The sequence below is a fragment of the Diadema antillarum genome, unplaced genomic scaffold (genome assembly GCF_040938485.1).
Source record: "Diadema antillarum isolate AM-2024a unplaced genomic scaffold, OU_Dant_1.0 seq00000406_RagTag, whole genome shotgun sequence".
NCBI lineage: Eukaryota > Metazoa > Echinodermata > Echinoidea > Diadematoida > Diadematidae > Diadema > Diadema antillarum.
The window spans coordinates 901,495-910,696 of record NW_027271394.1 but is presented as its reverse complement, the minus strand read 5'-3'; the positions used below and the strand labels follow the sequence as shown (position 1 = coordinate 910,696).

At 41.8% G+C, this 9,202-nt stretch overlaps 1 protein-coding gene across 1 annotated transcript; it reads left to right on the top strand.

The window, feature by feature from the left end:
* The first annotated feature begins 909 nt into the window (after positions 1 to 909).
* LOC139732224 (notch-regulated ankyrin repeat-containing protein A-like) lies at positions 910 to 1,338 on the top strand. Its single transcript, XM_071643101.1, has one exon. It carries the CDS (start codon positions 910 to 912, stop codon positions 1,336 to 1,338), a length of 429 nt encoding a protein of 142 aa, XP_071499202.1.
* The last annotated feature ends 7,864 nt before the right edge of the window (positions 1,339 to 9,202 follow it).

Here is a 9,202-nt window from a genome sequence, read left to right as displayed (position 1 = left end):
TACACACATACATATACACACACAACCCTACACGCACACACATACACATATACATACATACATACATACACACTTGTTGACCCGTTGGCAAACACTGTAAAAGACATACACAGGGCCCAGGCCAAGAGAAGGGAGGTACACAAAGGTTAGACTCAGAGCGAGATTGGCTAATACGAGTTGCTTTCATCACTTTGTGCGTGCTCCGGGGCCGTGGGAGAATCGCAGGCTCTGGTCCTTTGTACGCACTGCTTTCGTTAGCTCAGCGGAGCATGAAGCCCGGTTGGGTCAGACTCGGGGGCAAGGCGAAGGAAAGAGCGGACGAGATAGAGAGAGAGGGAAAGAGAGAGACAGAAGAAGGACATAAAAAAAATAACGACTCCAACTTAGAACGAACCAAGTTAAGAGCGCACAAGTTCAAGAGTAAGGCGATCCTACATGCCGTGGGAATGCCATACTCATGTAGTGGAATCGCTGCTGAGTTTATCACATTTTAAACGCCCTTTGGACTGCAGCAAAGGAGGCCGAATTGGACCTGATTGGTGAGCGCACAGGTTTCGCTGCAGGATTAGAGTGTGGGAAAATCGTTACTCTGAGCTCCACACGCACACGATATACGCGCTCTTCGTTCGCCACTCCCATCGTATCGCCCGCTGCACATGTTTTGTGAAATTTTGGATCCCACGGACTCCAGTATACATGGCCGAGCTAAAGCGTTGAACGACGGGCTCCCTATTGCACGTGTTCTCGTCACTGACAAAGAGACAGCCCTCATCCATCGTGACACATTTTCTCACGTTTTCCTAGCTTCGAATACTACGGGACATGGCGACGTGTAAGACTAGGCATAGCCTGCCATTTTAGCTCTCGTCCGGCCGCGGATAGAATCGCAAGGAGTGCTTTCCCGTAATAATGGAATTTACATCGGAATATGACACATCTGTACAAGGTGTCACTCCAGCTACGCCCATGCATGGGGCACCCACCTCGCCCATTGTGGGGGCCACGGCGGGCCCTCTCCACGGGGATGGAAGACAGCACCAGTTACTGTTTCACGAAGCAGTTCAGTTGGAAAATTATGCGGAACTTGGGCGATTACTACGGGCTTCACCACCTGCCCGTTTGGATGTGAATATATTTGACAGACACGGGCAAACCCCGCTGCACCAGAGTGTTCTGAAAGGGAACCTGGAGATGGTGAAACTGTTGGTTCACTGTGGAGCGGATGTTGCTCTGGCAAATCGAGAAGGATGGAACGCATTACACATTGCGGCATATAGGGGTTACATTGACATAGCACTGTACCTCATCGGAGGAACAGAGAGTTATAAAAAACGATGAACGGGCTTCTCATAATAATCGCAATTATGAGTGTCGACATCTTTTAAGTACTACTCTGCAGCTATGCATCAAGATTTATATTTTTGCAACATAACACCGTTAGTATATTATGTAGCCATCCTATATATTCAACGCAAGGAGAAAAAAGTGTCATTGATAAAGATATTTTACTACCTCTTGACGCTCCCTACGGTTGGTACGTTATAGGCTCCCCAGCGCTGTCTCACTGGATGGAGTGGAGTTATGGGATATAATCTCCTATGTCGTGGTTGGTGATTGGTGTTATTGTCAATGTCTGCTCTATTTTTTTTTCCATCAACGGATTGCCAGAAAGGAAGTCGAATGTGAAGGGGGATTTCGGACGTCGGCGCATCGGGCGGCTAATTCTTCAATAACCACGGTATCTACCACAAGTCCGGCGCGTCCGTCTCGTCGATTGTCTACCGCCTGCAAAATTTTCCCAGGCTATTGTGGTAGCAGGCATTGAGGAGCTGAAGTCTGCAAACGTGAGAAATGGTGAAAGGAGGGAACAGCGAAGTTCCCAAGCCGCGATAACAATGAAGCACTCTCCCTTGCCTCGTCCAGAACCAGCGGACGGAACAAGACCACGCACGGCACGGCCAGCTGTACTCGTGTAGACTGCAGAGCTCGGGTCGTTATGATGGGGGAGAGATAATGAAAGATTCTTACCACTGCACTCTGGACATTAGCTATTATTTGCAATGAGAATATTTTTGTAAGATCCAGCGTTAAAATGACGTAACCAAATAAAATACTTCGTTTGTACTTCGACTTTTATATATCACACTATTTCTTGCAAGGTACATTGCTTTCTCAAAAGAAGACAGTTATATTCACTCGCAATATTTTTCTTTTACTGGCAGTATAGTTTATGTGTTATTTTCCCGTGGAATTGTTCGCTGCGAGTTTTAGCGGCAGGTGGAACGTTTATTCTACCACTGTGAGGATTAAGATCAATACCAGCGCACATGTGGTAAGCCTTCACTCGCTCAAGCAGTCTCCCGCCTGAAAATCTGTTCGCATGTGTGTACCGTGGGGCCAATCAATCCAAGTGGAGGACGGCATTTTTTCCCTCCTCTCTCTCTCTCTTATTCGTTATGAACATGTACGTGTGTGTGGTGTGTGTGTGTGTGTGTGTTCCCTACCGGCACCCGTCACACTCAAGGTCAGTTGCCATGGCGACAGACCAGGGCCCTGTTTCTCACTGTTCTCTCGCTTTCGGAGTGGAAGTAGGAATCTGGGCATTTGAGCCAGGTGTATGTACAATTTGTATGTATGTGTGTGTGTGTGTGTGTGTGTGTGCTATTGAAGGTCCTCCTGTACATCGTACCCCAGGCAGTGAGATTCGTGTTCAGTCTGTGCAAACTTCATGGGCTGCATGCACCCTTTCAATACTACGTGTACTTCCCAAGTATTCTAATGCATTATTATCAGTTAATGTGAAAATTTGCCAATCCCTGAGGCCGATACGATTGTACATGTCGTAAGAATATCACTGTCTCTTTGCCGACAGCCGGCCGGCGGGTCACCACTCGGGTGTGGTGTAAGCTTGAGAGTGCGTGGTACTCTAAATCAAATCCTCTGTACCTTACTGACAAATCCTACTATCTACATCATTTCTTTGCCACTTTTGTATTCACTATAAATGTACCAGACTGCTTCTGTATTTCAACTGAGCCTTTCAATATCATTAATGCAGCATGCCATTGTAGGCTCGTTTTATTTTTATCACATGACCTAAATCGCTAAGTTTGTAACTTATGAACGATTCCTGTACGTACCGCTTGACCGCTTGAAAGTAAAAGTGGATGGTCATTTGTATTCATTGATATTCGTATCATCACTGCCATACTATGCTGAAATGTTACTGACTATGTTTACCTAAGTCATTCGAGACTCTAGTCATTCATTCTTACACACATAATTTAAGAGTAAGTTGCATAAGTTAGCATCTCGACAATCCCCACTCGTGGGTGTGTGTGATATTTTATCTCCTTCGTGTAGTTCGTCGATGTAAAAGCGAGAAATCCATGTATATAACAGGGACATGTTTATGTACAGATAGTGTTCTCGCCAAGGGAACGTCCATAACCGTTGTCTGTGATATCCCACGAGTTGAGACTGAAGTGTTTTTATGCATGAAAGGCAAATAGTCATACGCTACTTCGTCTGCAGTGCATATTACACAGTGTTTATTGTCTATTGAACAGTTATAGAGATGCACTGACGTATGATTCACGTGTTTGACTTCTTATGAGGGCTACATGTAGGCCTACATTGTACACACATCGTAGCTAATGTCCCTTCAAAATACACCTGTTATTGTTAGATCTATTTTTTGTGTTCTCATTCTCTGAATACTGTATGCCACTGTCTTTAACAAAGCAGTATGTTTCGCAGAAGATGAAACGCTTACCCTATTCTGGGAGTTGGTCCACCCCCTGTTCTATTTTTCATGGAACGAACATAGCAAACTTTGGTTACAATGGCGGGATTTTGTCCTTATTTGTCCCGTGCATACGCTTGTTCAAAGTCGCGTAAAAGTCATGTAAAATTATGGGATATTTTAATCAACGAAGAAGAAAGACTCGAACAAAACTAACTGCTTCACGGTGCCATCTTTAGAATCATAACAACTATTCAGACGTATGACGTCATAACGTGATATTTACCACGTCTATGCACATGTATAACTGCATACCGAAGTTTCGTGTTGTTTGTTGAACGAAATATCGTACTATATGAGAGGTGAAGGACGAGATTATCAAATTTTGTATCAGAAATGGTTCCAAACATTTCAATACTCTGAATGGCCTACATCATGCTTATTATTTTGAATGTTCAGCCGCAGTTGTTTCCAAGTGTATTTACAACTCACGATATTGCAGTGTAAGCATTTATAACAAGTAAGAGTGCGATATAAACCAAGGTGTAATGCAAGATGCAGTTCGTGTGTATCCAGATGGCAAGTGCTGTACAATAATACAGGTTTATGTATCGTCAAAGGCAGTACATTGTATGAGCAGGGAGGTGACACCTCCCTGGTATGAGCAACTAGCCTTGAGTATGTAGTAGGTCCTCCGATTGTCCTCAAACTACTTTGGAAGTATTCTCTTCCTTTTATTTTCAGGATTGCTTGTCCTTAAGGCATCTTCTAGTCGTACTTAAATTGAGTGATACATAGTACACTGTATCTACAGGTGTACATACTTTAATTATTATAACAAATGTAAGAAAATGTCAACAAGGATGTCAACGCACAAGATTCGTATCAAGCTACATATGGCACTTGATATTCAAGAACCCGCGTACTGATCAATGAACGAGAGACGCATTATAAACTTTGTATGAATTATTATGTGTGTATGTGCGAGGAAATGTTACATGTAGCTACTACATCTTTTTGTTGTCAGTGATGACGTAATGGTAGATTACACATTAACAATGCTCCATGTCTAGCTCTCATTACATGAAAATGCCGGCCTGATGTATTAGCTCCTGGGAAATTATTCTATCTAGTAAAAACTTCGTCAAGTATCTTTCACGTAGCTCTCACAAGCGAGCAAATTTAAAAGAAACCGCGCAGCTATTGTTTGTTTATATTGTCTACAATCCGAAATGACCTGTTAAGATATTAATCCTTCTCGCTTTCCTTGGGCGTAGTTTCAAAGAGAAGCCAAGTGAATATGTAGCTTGTCATAGTGCTGTGAGTTACCAAAACTGTTACCAAAACTGATTTCCTTCGTGGTTGATAAAATTCAACTGACAGAATATGTGGAGACCAGTGGACAGCAAGTTGTTAGTGAAGATGTCAGAATGTCACTTTTTTCAGTTTAGTTGCTTTCCATCTCCTTTGCAACGAAAGTTACGGAGGCGATAATCCCTCGGTGTTTTGTTACAGTAGTTTTACATGAGGGCTAGACATCTGAAAAAAAAAAAATCCGAAGTACAAATTGTACGGACTAACAGCCTTCGCGTTTGGTGAAATGCTTATAGAGGGCGCTAGACTCTCATGTGACAGATCTCCATCTGTGAATATGGTCATTTTTAAATTAATAGCCTCGTGTTGTTGTTTTTTCAGTAATGTGTATAAGGTCGTTGAAAGTCATTTGTTAAACATTGTATACAGAGTAGGGGCAAAGCTTGTGCAATGTTTGCACCATGCTTTTGTTTGTTGTTGTTTGTAAGTGAAATGCGATCTGGTAGCTTACCTGCTTTTCACCCTTTACTATCGAAATGTCGTATGTTGATGTTTCTTCGTTGAGTTCTGGCTTTTCACGTCGCTTGGACCTTGTATTCCCTTTATAAATGTGAGCCGAATACCGGTATTGAATGTACAGTAAAGCGATCTTCATCATTTCGAGCAGTTTCTAGTGAAAACTATGATGCATGTAAACATAGATACTATATATATTTTTATATGATCATTATTGAACTTGTATATTATGATGCCATACTCGTTTTGTTAACATTAGACGGGGTAATGCACTATAACAGTATTAAAAGACGTCTACGGTAGATTATCCGCAAATTGTGTCTTACGGAACTTCTCTGCTTCTTCGTGTGAATTCTCTATATAGTAATGCTGCATCTTATCCGACTCTGCGAGTGAAACCATACGTAACGGTGTACAGACAAGCGTTACGTTATGACCAAGCAAAGAGACGAAAGAGAAATTTGTAGCAACAGACGGAAGCAAACGTTGTGCAGTAACGATGATTTTTCCGGTTGCGGTGTTGTGTAGTGTGTTTTAGACTGGTCATTCGTTGTTCTTGTCATTCTTCTGTTTCATGTTACGTAATGGATAACAACAAAGGGAATGTGAAGGACTGGAGGAGTGTGGATGCACATCTGTACGAACTACACGTACGTGTATTTGATTGTAAATTTTCTACTTATTCTTCTGCTTAAGCCGCCCTACAGTTGTACTCCTGTGATTATACCAAATTTGCAAACGTTTTTTTCCCCACTGTGCACTTGAATTCAGTCATGGACGAGTGTGATTTGTACCCCAAATGGCGACGAAATTCGGTGTCCCCAGTGTGGCGTCGTCAATTAGTATCCCAACTACAGTACGAGAACATTACATGTACTGAGCTGTGAGTCTAGGAGTGGCATGTAGTGATGTATAGTGCGAAGCCTCATCCCAATACAACATGATGTTCAGTGCGAAGCCTCATCCCAATATAATTGTCGAGATAACACGTGACCTCAGTCAGATTCAGTCACGTGATAGCCCTTGGAGGGTTACATGTACATGTACAGTTACATGTATGTCTGGAATTCCAACGCCCTTGACTAGTCCACTGTAAAGATGCAAACTTGGCACGGGATGATCAAACTCCTTAAAAAGATAGAAATAATTATTAGCTAAACGAACAAGCCTTTAAAGATAATCGTACAATTGTACATGTACATAATGGACCTGCCTCTCTTCTTCATTTTCTCAATGTCATTTTACTAACTTTCAGAACTGTCCTCTCGGACATGGTCACGTGACTTGCGCTGCACCCCCATACATGTACAAGTTTACTGCATTTGAAATGTCTTACCTTGCCAACGGGATGGGTTCATGAGTCGTAGAAATACAAGGTAGTGTAATTTCAATTCCCTCACACAACACTGATTGCCAGAGAACATGCAACACTGAGGATGGTGTCACTGTGCATTTTTGCCTTATGGGCTCGTTCCACAATCTGTAATGGAAGATCAATGAATATACCCATAACTAAGTTCGAATTATTATGTGCTTGATTACAAGCTGAAGGTACATCCATGAGTTGTGGATCCTTTCGTTTACCCTGTACACTTCGAATTTCCATCATATTATTTTAGATATTATTATAAAGATGACTTTTAGAATATAGTCTCGGCAAAATTCGAGCTTTTCTAGTCTCTCTCCGAGCATGACGGTCGAAATGAGACGTGACCGTGTTCCATGATTCTTCTCTGAACTGTTTTTCTTTTTAAATAGATGAATAAGCCATCCACCAGTCGCCTTAGGGAGCTTTCTTGTTAACTTAAAGTTCAATGCTAGGGCACGGAGCTCCTAGCTCCGTGGCTAGGGTATCCACAAACCTCAAGGAGTCTATTATATATTGTGTTTGTGAATACGTGTTATCCACACCTGTTTATAGTTATTTTTCTCCCAAAAGCGCTTTAGAAAAAACAGTCGTAGGGGCCACTCGTCCCATAAGAACGAAAAAAAAAAATCCATTTGCAACTACAATTGTATTTATTCTACACCTACTGGATGATTAAGAATATGTAGGCCTACTTCTACGTGAATCACTTTTGAGTTCACATTTTGTCAGTAGTATTGTGAAAATTCTGTGTCAATTTTATCAATTATTTCGGTAGCAAGATGTCTTGACTTGGAGTGGGAAGGGGGTGTATGTGTATGTGTGTTGTGTGTGTGTGTGTGTGTGTGTGTGTGTGTGAAGGGGGGGGGGGAGGAGTGGTAGTACGACATGAGTTGAAAGGTCAACAGAGCTGTGGGGTGTGCCGAAGGGATGTGTACGTGCCGCTGAACTCACACCTGTGCGACCCAGGGGGCACGTAAAAGATGGCGGCAAGTAATTTGACAGCCCTCTGCTCAGAAAATTACTATCCGTTCACATACCAAGGAGGTACGAGTGGTCCTTGCATAATAAAGAAGACGGGAACAGCCTGTACTGAACAAATATATCGATAACGTGTCCATAGATTTTCCAAACTAATATTCTTAGTGCCGGGTGATCTTGTGCATTTTATGACAAAATTATGATAATGGTTAGAGTTGGGGTGGAATTATATTTCTAGGCCCTTCCTTCGAGATAATCTGGCAGAACTTGTCATTTTGGTGACCAGTGATTATTTTATTGTTTGGTAGACAGAAAATCTCTGTCGGACCAAAATACTGAGGGCTCAAATATGACTCTTACATGTAGGCCTTATGTTTGTAGCTTTTCGACATGAGGTTTAGTTCCATAATTTTTGCAAAATTTAGAAAATCCGAATTGAAATCTGTCATTTCTTTCGGCCAAATTACAACACGTACAGGAACTGATGTCGGTCTTGATCACGCTGGTCATGCAAAAGTAGTTTCGTTTTTCTTCAGCAAATAGAATTTGATCATGGCTTAAAATCCTAATGCAGTCGATGGCAAGCTGCCATTAATTCTTTGAAAGTATCAGTTTACTTTTGCGTTTAATGTCTAAGAGTTTCAACACCGTCAATACATCTTGTGAACGAATACAGGAAAGCCAAACACCCCCCCCCCCCCCCCCGACAAAAAAAAATGAGAGCTGGCCACTGAATATAGAGTAATCAAATTTAGGGATTTCAACTTCCAATGTGTCTTTACAAAAATTATTAGTCAAATTAATGGTGACGTCAATTGCCTGTCCATTAAAATTCACTGAAACTTTAAAGGATTAAATTGCATCCCCAGCGCCAACTTACCTGAATGGCTGTTATAGATTAAAAAAAATAAATGTTGTAACAAAAAACGTCGCTGCAAGATAATCAAAATTATGAGCTTAAATTGTAACGTACAGTGCACTCCCGTTATAACGAAAACGGTTATAACGAAATTCCGGTTACAACGAAGTAAAAATTCAGGCCGCAATGTTATCCACTCTATGTATACATGTATTAATGTTTGTGTGGTTATAACGAAATTTCGACATACCCGGATACCGTTCAAGAAAACTGCCAGTCCCGAGGACTTCCTTGTATTTATAACGGGAGTCCGCTGTATTTGGTACTTGGGCTCTATACAGTTCATTGATATGGATGTATTGATTTTGTATGAGATAAGTGCATCATTTAGACGATGGTTTATCAAGTCATTCAATTTGCG